The sequence below is a fragment of the Parasteatoda tepidariorum genome, chromosome 8, assembly GCF_982258835.1.
Source record: "Parasteatoda tepidariorum strain Cologne lab strain chromosome 8, Ptep-v5.0, whole genome shotgun sequence".
Taxonomy (NCBI): Eukaryota; Metazoa; Arthropoda; class Arachnida; order Araneae; family Theridiidae; genus Parasteatoda; species Parasteatoda tepidariorum.
Genome location: NC_141762.1, coordinates 35,583,062 through 35,596,074, shown reverse-complemented (window position 1 = coordinate 35,596,074; position 13,013 = coordinate 35,583,062). Strand labels below are relative to the sequence as shown.

The 13,013-nt window shown below is 29.1% G+C and overlaps 1 protein-coding gene across 4 annotated transcripts in view; it reads right to left on the bottom strand.

Moving 5' to 3' along the window:
- Positions 1-13,013, bottom strand: part of LOC107440428 (structural maintenance of chromosomes protein 6) — a 74,641-nt gene that overhangs the window by 34,534 nt on the left and 27,094 nt on the right. For all 4 annotated transcript variants that reach the window (XM_087150106.1, XM_087150109.1, XM_087150107.1 and 1 more), the window contains exons 13-16: positions 7,286-7,450; positions 5,691-5,863; positions 4,343-4,524; positions 734-838 (exon numbers count right to left, since the gene is read on the bottom strand). In XM_087150106.1, coding sequence (XP_087006232.1) covers positions 734-838; positions 4,343-4,524; positions 5,691-5,863; positions 7,286-7,450 — 625 coding nt within the window. The remainder of the gene's footprint in view (positions 1-733; positions 839-4,342; positions 4,525-5,690; positions 5,864-7,285; positions 7,451-13,013) is intronic.

Genomic DNA, 13,013 nt, shown 5'->3' with positions numbered 1-13,013 from the left:
CAAGTGCAACAAGGGGTTGTGATGGATATTTTTCCCTTCCCATATAAATCTATGTATTGACAGCAATGACAAACTAAATAAAAAGAGTTGAAAATAACAAAAGTTTAGGAACTCCATAGCAGAGTTTGGGGGGGGGGATAAAGAAGGACTTAGGGAAAAAAGGGCAAAAAGAGTATAGACTCTATTACATCAGGGCACTAATTTACTTCAGGAGCAACAGGGTGGATTCTTTTGACTAAAAGGGCAGCAGGGCGCTGTGCCCTGCTTACCCTGCCTAGAATGAGCTCTGTTACATGCTCTTTAAGCAGTTAAATCTGTAAAAAAATCATGATTCAAAATTTTTGATGCAAAAATAAATTTTATGATGCAACAACAAAAACTTAGAGATATGTAAAAATATAAATTGCACAACTAAGTTATACTTAGGACACTAAATTTTGAAGTGTGAAATGCCATTAGAGTTGAAGTCAAACTTCACTTTAATTTTTATTTTATTTTTATTTATTTTTTCAGCAATGTGAAAAAGAAAAACTGACATTCCTCGTAAAATTACTGAACCATGATGCTTTTACCAATTTTTTTTTAAAGAAGAAAGCAAAGTTTGGAGGCATGACAGTTCTTTATCAAGACACAAGATATATTTGAATGCTGGTATTTCTCTTATTTAGAGTGATATTAATCGATTTATTAAAAATATTTTTTCAATACTTTTAGGGCTGATATGATAACTTACTTGATCAATGAGACAGTTTGCTATCACTGGATCTTTAATTGTCAGCATATCCAAAACAGTTGGAAAATCATTTGTTTGAGCTTGATGTTGAGAAACATTATGCATCTAAAAGTAAACAGATTTTTCTTAGAGGTTTGTTCTTACTTTCAGTACTAAATATGATTATGTCCAAAATCACATAAAAATTAAAAAAAGTATATATATATATATATATATATATATATATATATATATATACAGTAGGGAACCGATTATCCGGAACCATCGGGACCATTGCTATTCCGGATAACTGATTTTTCCGGTTTTCCGAATTGCTACAAAAAGCCGTTTTTTTTATTGTTAAACCCAACTAAAAAAAAAATTTTGGAAATAATCTTAAAAAGAAGAAAAAAACGATGAAGTAATATTATTCCAAATGATTGAATAATATGAATGGTTAATAATGATTATTTCCAAAATGAGGGTAGGGTAAAAATCTTTCAAAAAAGAAAGAAAAATCCTAAAATCAATGATGAAAAAAAATTTTTTTTTTTTAAAATGGCAGGAAAATTCCTCGAATTTTGTTCCGGTTTTTTGGTTTTCCGGTTTTCTGATTTCCGGATAACGGGTTCTGTACTGTATATATATATATATATATATATATATATATATATATATATATATATATATATATATATATATATATATATATATATATATATATATATATATATATACATACATACATGCATATATATATATATATATATATATATATATATATATACATACATACATGCATATGCATATATATATATATATATATATATATATATATATATATATATATATATATATATATATATATATATATATATATACATACATACATACATGCATATATATACATACATATATAATAAGAATAATATAAAAAAAGAATGTCAATCGTATAAAAACTATAACTATCTCATTTTATAATTATAAAAATTTTGAAACTTCTATCAAAAATGTTTTTTACATTTTACTAATCAATGCATATTTTTAAAGCAAAAATTAAAAATTCTTAACTTCTTAGTGATAAAAGGTTAGTTTCAATAAATAATATTTTAAATAAATTTTTTGAGAAAGCCTAAAAATAAAGTAGTAAATAAAAATAAAGTATAAGCAGTAATAAATAAGCAATAAATTAATAGTTAATTAAATACAGTCGAACTCGTTTATAACGAGCAGAAAGGGACCGTAACATGTACTCGTTAAATCCCAGTGCTCGCAATAAAGGCCCTTAAGGCAGGCATGCAACCAGAAGAGGGGGGGGGGGGGGGGCTTGGGAAGTCAAATGATTGAGTTTACTTAAAATTTAATTAATACTTACTTGAATTACATAAAATTAATTTAATTAAATACTTTTCTTAATTTAACGACAACTAACTCCCCTCCCCCCCGAACCAGCAAAAAATTTCTAGTTGCACAACGGTCTTTAAGGAAAGAAAAATAAAGGAAAAGATTCTTTTCGTTTTTTTTTTATTTCGCGCGTTTATCATTTTGAAAAAAAAAAGATAAGACAGAAAGACTAGAAAGATGAGAAAAAAGATTGCAAGACAGAAAAATATTACTCGCTAAAACCGGGTCTTGTTCGTTAAAAGTGATTTCTGTTCCATAGATTTAACATTGATCCAACCAAATATTCTCGTTCCCCTCGTTAAATTTGAGTTTTCGTTAAAAACGAGTTCGACTGTAAAATTTAAACGAGTAAATAAATGAATAAAAACTTCTGTTTCTAGATGCTTTTAGCTTCATGTAAAATTTTCATACATGGATTTTTTTATTTGTAACCTTTGTTGCACAGCTGACCCAATTTTTGAGTTTACGAGTACCAATGTTCAACTCCGTAGCTTTATAATTTTGAACTCAATTAGGAAAATAAGGAAACTCTCAGATCAAGTTGACATTTAAGCCATTAGCATCATGGAAAAACAAGCTATTAATTAATGAAAAATAATAATTTTAAAATAAGGCATGAATTGTAAAAATATTGTCCTTATAGAATTTAAATTAAAAACGGTAGAGAAAACTATTAATTTTCACCCACTTGTGCTCACAGTCTAGGGACAGTTATAAATATGCATCATTGGTTTACAAGAATTGCGTGTCAAACAAGTTTAGTATTTTTTAAATAATTAATAATATTATATTATAATTTAGTCTTTGCTCTCCACACATTGCTGTTACGTATACTAGTTGAATAAAACAACATAACCATCTTCAACTGAAGCTCAAGAACTCTCCTACTACAGATAAGGGAAAACGCCATGATTTATTTGTGATCGATCAACAGCAAATGAAGAAAGAACGGCCAAACAAGCGTGCTTGACATCACCGACGTTTGTTGAATGCATGAGAATGCTACATCACCACAAACAGGTTTCACAAAACATAAGATCTAAACTTTATAACAATCTATCAAAAAAAAACCTTTTAGTATGCAGCTTTGTTGAGCCTGGGGTTTTGCTTTTAAAAACATTTCTGCTGCATTAAAGAATTCATCAATGCAGTATGCTTCTGTAACTGAAAAACACAGATGTTTCGTAAGAATTATGTAGCAGAATGGTCCGTTTTATCACATTTCAATAAATCAACATTTTCCCATATTTTTTTTTTAAAGTCCTATAGTTTTAATAGGATGTTATTAGAACATATAAATTCCAGTATGAGTTAACACTTTTTGATTCACCCAATGCTTTACTCTGGACTTCTGCCAAGTAGAACTGCTACTCATGTCAATCCCTAATGGTAAGTGAAAGGAGAACCAAGGATGAGGAAGGGAAAAAAAACAAAAATAGGTTGAGCAGAAGATATGACATCAATCCATGCTGCTCAGCTGAAATGCTTGCAAAGTGAGGAGGTAAACAAAAATATGATTGCACAAACGAATGCGAGAAAGGAATGCACATTTTCATTTTCAAGTGTAGCATGCCTTATTTTTTTTACGTAGCTTATATACAAGTTTTGAATGAATTTGCATATGAGAAGCATACTCCACTGCTTATAGAAGGATGGATTTATATTCAGAAATATACAGTACTTATGGCATAGTAAAGTAAGGTTTTCGTACTAAGGATTTAAGAGCAAATAAAGAATAAATAGCATTTTCTGCTTCATTTTCACACAATGAAGCTTTAATTATAATATGCTCATAAATAAAACAGCAATAAATAAAATAATATAGATTGATTAGTATTAATGATTTAATATCAAGTAAAGAATAAACTACTTTTTTCTGTTTTATTTTCTCACAACATAATATATATATATATATTATATTCTGTAATAAATATATATATTGCTTTGATTATAACAAGTTCATAAATAAAGCAGCAATAAATTGAATAATTTTTGTTTTTGATAATACAATCTGTTTATCATCAATAAATAAGAAATGATTGCGTAGTAACTGAGGGGCTTTTAGCAAGTACTAGCAAAAACTCCATTGAAATATTGCTAACTGGACAGCGATGGGTTATTTAGGAAAAATAAATATAGCTGCTGATGAATTAAGATTATCACATGCAATCTACTAATCTATCAGATGAAATTACAAATAACAAATAAATTCTTTTTTACACTCACATGAGAAAGAAATGGACTGATTATAACAGAGGGCATTCTATCTGTATAATACTTCTGTAAAATTTGTGTCAGCAACCTACTGTCGTCAGAATTATCAGCACAAAAACTCCGAAGCATATGAGGTTTTATACAAGCTTCCACAGCACTAGTCCATCTTGACTCTTTAACTTCAATATCTAAACCTATATTTTTTTGTTAAAATAATGCACATTAAATATAAGTAATTAAAGAAATAAAATTAATTTGCAGAAAGCTTCATTTTTTAATAAGAAAAAAAAGTACATTGTTAATCATAACTATTAGCATACAACATTTAAGAATCTCTTGAACAGGACATTACAAATTTGTGTATTGTAACTTCCTTGTTATAAAATATGATTGCTTCTAATCATGATAGTATAAAAAATATTAAACACAGAAAAAACATATTTTTTCTCTTCTTTTCATTATTATTGAGTATTTAAAATTAATTGTATTGAATAAGGCTTTTCTAATTCATATAATTCTTATTGTACAAACAAAACTCTAAATTGAACAATCAATTCAGAATAGTATTACTAAAAAAAGAATTTTTTAAATGAAATTCATCAAGTAACTTCATTTTAAGTTACGAAAGCAATCCCAACAGTAAGTTCTTAACACAAAATGTATTATTCTCAGTAATATTCAATCATTTAAGAGGTTTAATATTTTTCTACATAATAATCATTTTAGTAGATGCTGTTGTTGCATGCTCATGTCATTCTAACTCTCCACCATGTCCTTATATTGTACTTAATCTTTCAGTTTTTCCTAAGATCTGACCAAGCTTTCAAAAACTTTCTTTTAACTTAGTCACTGGGTGCAAAACCCAGAGAAAAAATGAGATATGTAAGAACATGGCAAGGATATGGGTTTACCTAAAATGTAAAACCCAGACTATAAGGTATGTAAAATGTTCCATTGAAACTACTGCATAAGAGGGCAGTCTACCTAGGACGTAAGAAAAAAATGAGGTTTGTAAGAACAAGGCAAGGATATGGGTTTACTAAAAATGCAAAACCCAGACTATAAGGTCTGTAAAATGCTCCATTGAAACTACTGCATAAGAGGGCAGTCTACCTAGGACGTAAGTAAAAAATGAGGTTTGTAAGAACATAGCAACGATATGGGTTTACCAAAACTGACACCTTCAAAAAGGAAGAGACCAAAATGGCAATTATGGAGAAGAATATACATGTGTTCAATCTTTAAAATGGCATAACATTATTGAAAATGAACAGATTTTTTTTATTTCTATGAAAACAAGAAATATTACTTATGGGATAACCTTATATATGATATGATGTAAATGAGAACTAAGACTTACCTATTGGACCTTTGGGCATTTTTCTAAATTTACGTTGATTTTGCTGAATCTCTTGAAGAACTGAAGGAGTATGTTCCCCAAACATAATTTGCCTATTGTTTTTTGAGTCCTTCACTCGAGAATACTGGTTATGCCGCATATTTCTTTTACTCTTTAAATCACCAATTTCTGCTCTAAAATATTTTAAAGTAATTTAAAATTAGTTTTTGAAATTTAAGAGTCTGCAAGATTTAGGTCATCATATCGCACTCTTGCAACAAAAATGCTTAAAATTCAAATTTTTTTAATTATTAAAACCATCATTAATCATAATTGTCTACAATAGTTTTAGTAATAATGGTTTAAATGAGGTTTATAGTCATAAAAGCTGTTTTAAATACAGACTCTTAAATATCAACTAACTGGCAGTCACAGCATGATAAATCATATAACAGCTAGAGACACAACACAATTGGCAAGGATGCGATATATGAGCATAAACATGTCAAACAAGTATGTGCGCGTGCACACATACTAAATAAAATAATCAAAACACGACCCATTTCAGTACATGAAGTTTGATCATTTTATGATAGAACCATCTAAAAAGGACCAATATCAGACATCCTTGGTCCTTTTGCAGGTTAATCAACCCAGCTAAGTTTTGTTAAAGACTTTGTAGAAAATATATAAATAATTTATGTATAATTGAAGTTAAATTTTATTTAATCGTTAGAATATTTTTAAAAATCAAAATGCATTAAACAATTAAAAGCCAATAAATTAGCATTAATTAAAAAAAAATAATTATACGAAAGATAAACACCAATCAGATAGCAAAACTTAATTGAGAAATAATAATTTAAAAAGAAAATTCAAGTAATAAAAATTTTAAAGAAAGTTGTAATCCGTTTCATAAAATAATTGTCTGCTTTCAGTGTAAAATAATTGTATGAGGCTATCAATTCACCATAAAATATTATAAAAGCAGAAAAACTTTTAACAAAAGCAAATATGATTCTGCATCAGAAAACAATCAATTTCTAATTGCAATTTCTGAAGAGTTTCTGAAGTTTTATTTCTGAGAATTCCCAGTGCATACTAACCCTGTATAATACAATAGTAGGAACAATTTTAGTACGTGGTGCTGAAATTGCTGGTTGGCTTAGAAAAACAGACATCTCTAGACTTTCCAAATCTATAGACTGAAGCTTTACAAAATAATTGTTTTTTTAAAAAGGTCTTAAATCTTTTGCCTTTAAAATAAGATATGAATCTACTTTGGAAAAAGAAATTAACGAAAGAAGGTTGCAAAGAAGAGGTTTTTGTTAAGAAAGAAAATAACACTTCATTCACTGTCCTGAGCTTCTGATGATAGATGAAAGAGGGAAAGCTCTAGAATGACATTTCAAAGATAAATGTAAGAAGACTAAGAAGGCATTATTTAGTGAATAAGAGGCAACCAGAGACCAAAAAGCATACGGAAGACGGTTGTATGCCCTATGCACTAAAAGGTACAAAGGGATTTAAGTAAACATTAATTCTACAGATGGCAAAAAGGTGATAAGCGTTTAAAAATAAAAGCAATTTAGCAAAAATGAAATAAAATAATTTACTTCAATCTTTGAAGTTCCTGTTCTTGCGAGCTTTGCTCTTGTATGAAACGAAATTGTTCTGTTTCTAATTCATCTTTTTGAATATCAACATTTGAAAGTTTTTCTTCTAGTTTTTGAATTTCTTCATTTCTTTGACGTTTTTCATTTTCATAATCAGTTTGATCTCTGTGAAAGAAAAAATATTATGAATCGGTAACAATTAGAAAAGCAAAATTAGATAGGTACTCAAAATCAAGTACAGTATTCAAATTAAGTGCTGGGAGAAGGGCAGAATGGGAAAAGCTTCTGAGGAAGGCCCAGGCTCACAAAGAGCTGTCGTGCCAATGCTGATGATGATTCAAATTAAGTGCTAATAATTTTTTTAGTACTAAACTGTGCTACAGTGTAGAAAGATATCAACCAAATTATTTTTTTTAAACGGCAAGACGTGGCATTTCATATTAATAATTTTCTTTATATAAAGGTCGCTCCCATGTATAGGTAGAGCCCTACTTTTAAGCTTAAATTATGGCTTTTGCATGTATCTGGTGTAGAAATAGAGCTCCCAAATTAACACGTGTTAAATTAACGCATGTTAGATATAAGTAGAAACAAAAATAATGTTTTTGAACAAACAATTCAAAGATTTGTTAACATGAAATTTTATTTTAAGCTTAATTTATAAGTAAAACAGTGTTTTCCTGAATATGATAGTTTTTTGTAAGAGTTTCAAATAATGATGTTCAGTTTTCTGATCCTGATATTTGTTCTGCAAAAAGAATTTGATTTAAGACCTAAAATGATGTGTAAGAATTAAGTCAATACTTTATTTTAAGCATCAGATTTTTAAAAATAAATAAATTGTTTCCAAATGAGTCTCACCAGTGCTTAAAAGTAACCTCAACTTCCATTGCAAGTTTTTACACTATTAAAAACATGGTGTGATGTTGCTACATCACACGTGCGGCGATATTCAACTCAATAGTTTTTTCAGTTTTTGTTCCACAATAGCCTTCCACTAAATTTAAAGTGATCAATTGATTTTTCCATATCGATGATTCCCACCTTAACTCTAACAGAGTAGCACTTTGCTCCTTTCTGCATGCCTTCTTGGCGTCAGTTGAAGAAGCCACGGTATGAGAGAAACAACGCTCTCATTTCTTTAAAACTTTTAGGCGCTCGCCTTCCAGTTGAATAGCTGACCCTTCACCCTTTTTCTCACAAGTACAAAATGCAAATATATTTAAATTAAAGTTTATCAAATGAATTTAAAGATAAATTACATTTTATTTCAATTTGAAAGTTAGCAAATTAAGATGCTCAACACGTGTTCCTTGTAGCCAATAGTTGGCGAGTTTTCATAGTAGCAGTCACTAAATCTACGATGATCCTGATGTTTACAAGTCGATTCTCGAATTTCCCTTTTAAAAAGAAGGAAATCTCATCTGATTCAAAAATATGATATAAAGTTCATGTTACACGTCGGCGATTGAATGCCATCTGAAAAAGAGCCATCTCCATCAATGAACCTTTAGCAGTGATATCTACGAAATAAAGTGAAGTTAGTAATTTAAACCATGTGTCCTCTATGATTCAATTTCAACAGCAATTGACCAGCAACTGAATCTGGAGATCCTTCTGGAACGAAGGATCAGGTAACTCATTTGGACTCATGTTTTTTTAAACCATACGATCTTCTATTTATCCTTTTATGTAATTCCTGCGATGACTGTTGTTCACCTTTTTTATGTAATGATCCATTCCCTTATTTATTTAAATTACTTAAATCGTAACTTTACGATATATCTTATGTAGTGATTCATTCCCTTATTTATTTAAATTACTTAAATCGTAACTTTACGATATATCTTATGTAGTGATTCATTCCCTTATTTATTTAAATTACTTAAATCGTAACTGTACGAAATATGGTAAGCAGCATTTCTTTTATTTACAATTGATTTTTAGTTTCTCATTCAAAAATATTTACTACCTATTTGCATTTTCTTTAAAAAAAATTTTTAGAGCAGAAAATTTTTTTAGAAAAAAATTATTAATGATCATTTTAGGTCATTTTTATTTTAATTAATTTGAGAAAATATAAATGTTTTTAATAAAAATAGTTTAAAAATGAAGTAAATGTGTGAGCTTATGATTAACTAAAAAAATAAGCTCATTCCCACAATGATCTAAAACATTTTTTACTATTCCACTTTTGACAACTGCAAAAAAATATTAAATTAGAATCTTTACCACTGACAATTTTAAAATTTTGGTAAAAGGTATTATTGGTATTGTGGTAAAAAGTGTTTAAAGTATAAATCCAATAATTAAATATAATTACTGGTGCCACGATAGCTTGGTAATCTTTCCTTGATGGAAACAGAATAGAACGTAAAATTCAAATACATATAATATTAACTATGAATTATTACAGAAAATCCAACCTCAATAAAAAGTTATTGAAGTATAAATTAAAAACTTGACCAAAATTTAATTTAATTTTAATAATACTGAAATATAAAATAATTTTTATGTGTATACTAATGGAATAAAGAACATAATTTTATGGAGATTATTTAACATACAGATTGTGTAGTTGATCTATACAGTCTAATTGTTTGATAATGAATGGAAATTGTTCCATTAATTTAAGGAAAAGAAAACATAAAAGATACTCATATAAATTTAAATCAACTTAAATTTAAAAAAAAATGAAAAAAAAAGTTTATGCATTTTTTAAGGATGTGAGTTCATGCAAATTAAATATCCATTTTATAACATTAATTGAATTGCAAAAATCAATGTCAATGTAACTAACATGAATAAAAATGGTTACAACTCCAATTCCAACTTGCTTAAAAACCTCTACCGCCCTCAAAACATTATAGCTGACACTAAATATTTTAGTAAATTGTTGAGTAAAAAATGAGTCTTCCATTTTATAATAAGCTTGGTCCTTTTTGCAGGGGTAATTGTGACACAAACTGAAAAACCCTGAAAATTTTATGTGTAAAAACTACGTAAGATATCAATTTATATACTATTCCTAGTTAATATAATTTTTTAATAATTAGATTACTTATTAATAAAGAATATCAAAATTTTATAGTAACTAATTTAAGGACACATTCTTACGAAGAATCAAACTATAGGATCTGAAAATCGCATGAATATGAATCACTATGGTGGATTTTAAGAATGTTAAAACACAAATAGCATTATTGGATTTTTGAATCGTGATACACACAATGTTTAAGATCCAGTGTCTAGGAATAGCGAAACAAGATTTTAAACTCATTTGAATATGAACCGCAATGTTCAATTTTAAAATCACATGATTACGATTCACAGTGAATAACTTTTAACTTAGGTAAATACGAAAATCGATGCTAGATATTAAAATTGTGTGATTATGAATCTCAATATTAGAGGATTCTGGCATAGTTTCAAACATTTAAAACTATGAAAAGTCGACAAACCAAAAATGTATAATTGCAGAAGAGACACGTGTTTGAAAAAATCTTGTTAACGCAATTTAGTGAAGGTTTAAAAATTTTAATTCTAGATTGTAGAACGTAATTCTTACTCTAAATGTGAAATTGCAGTGAAAATTTCATCGGATTACAAGTTCTGGTTCGTGGAAATCTGCAAATTAACGGTCTTGAGATGCTCGGATTTCTGCGAAAAAAAAAAATCACAGGCCTTGCTACTAGTTTCCAGACCTGGAGGAATAATGCGAAAAACCCAGAATTCAGGGGTACACCCGGAACACAATCACCCCTGTTATTGGACCGAGTTTCATAAATATTGGTCCAATGAGAGCTCAAGTTATTTTGCTGTTAGGGCACTTTTATTTCCCAGACCCCTGTTTTGAAATAGATTTTCATAGATTGGAACAGTAAGGAGTTTTACTTACTTCAGATCAATTATTAATATTGATAACAGAATGTGTTTCCTAAATTAAGAAACCGACTCTATCAGGCAAATAGGGCTGTCTACGGGCTAAGAAGATTTATGAAATCTAGGTTTCTTTCCAGAAAAACAAAGTTCTTAATTTACAAAACTCCGGCTGGTCTTGACATATACTTCTTAAGCTTGGATAACGACAAAACTGGAGGAAAATTGAGTCGCAATATTTGAGAGAAAGATTTTGATAACAGAATGTGTTTTGTGGTGACTGATGCACGTTAAATCTGCCGAGTCTCAAAGTCCTCCATGTTCCCATAACAAATCAATACCTCTGGGGGTACCGATCCAGGAGTTTCCTCGTCTTCTGGATTGGTTCAAAATTACAAGGCTACGGCGTTGAACATTTGTAGTCGTAAACCCAAAAATTGTGTCGACTGTTCAACGGCGGTCATAAAATAAAATAAAAAACAGAATGTGTTTCCTAAATTAAGAAACCGACTCTATCAGGCAAATAGGGCTGTCTACGGGCAAAGAAGATTTATGAAATCTAGGTTTCTTTCCAGAAAAACAAATTTCTTAATTTACAAAACTCCGGCCGGTCTTGACATATACAATTTGGCTAAAATCGATCAAAATATCAAAATCAATTTTTTTAGCTAGAATTGTTCTTTGTACTGTTTTCAACCTACTCACAAAATTTTAGACCTCTACGACCAATAATTATTTAGATATTGAATTTTTCACAAGTTGTCCTCAAAATCAGTTTTTCTGAGGCGAGCAGAAGCATTTTGTCCTTAGTTATTTTTATTAAATCTACGGCTGATATATAAAAATGAATTGAAGTGAAGTGGATCAGTTGTATCTAGAATTGTTTGTTTATATTTTTCTCAGCATTTTATCTCTGGTATCGAATTTTATATTATTATTAGATTTTAGTCAAAATCTAGTTTCGCTTTCGAAAAAAGCTTGCTTTATCAAGATTACTTATTATATTTTTGCTTTAAACATTTTTCTATCAAAGTAATTGTGTTTTATAATTCAATTTCTGAGAATCTTGATTGTTTCTACCATGCCACGTTTGAAACGAAGTTCAAAGGCTAACAAATCCAACATTCAGAAACGATGGGATCTTGCAGAATGTGAAAGTGAAACTAATGCGTTTGTTGACAAAGCTGCTGAATCTCCAAATATTTCTAAGCTTTCAAGAATTTCAGATGTTGGCTACGACAAAACTGTGTGCTCTGAAATTACTGATTCTACAAAATACATATTTATTAGTGTAGATACCTTGAAAAATCTTTTTAATGCTGTTCTATGTAGCTGTTGTAAAAAATCCACTCTAGATATTGAGTTGGGAGAGAAGTATGGTTTTTCTCACCAATTAAAAGTTATTTGTAAAAGTTGTGCATTATCTGACACTAAGGGCGCTTTTTCATTACACGACACTATAACGACAAAACGGATCCGATTGTCGGCGAACGACATAGGGTCAAGTAAAATACATGGGCAGCAACGGAGCGCTTTTTCACTCACCGATACGATAGCAATTATGTCGTATCCGACAAGACGATAACGTTTGTCGGAATCAAATGTCGGTTAGGCAAGAAAATTTCTCCTCAAATCGTGGCGATTTTATTAGTTGTTGTGTATCCTTCCTGTTTTATCTCCTCTTTTGATATCATTATTTTATTCTTTTAATCAATTTTAATATTTTATTAGATCATGTCAAATGTAAAATTCGAAAATAAAAGTTTTATATAATTTATTCTCATGTCTGGTTATAAATTTTTAATTTCATGAAGTTGTATTTTTTACATTATAATGAGGTTGAAAGACG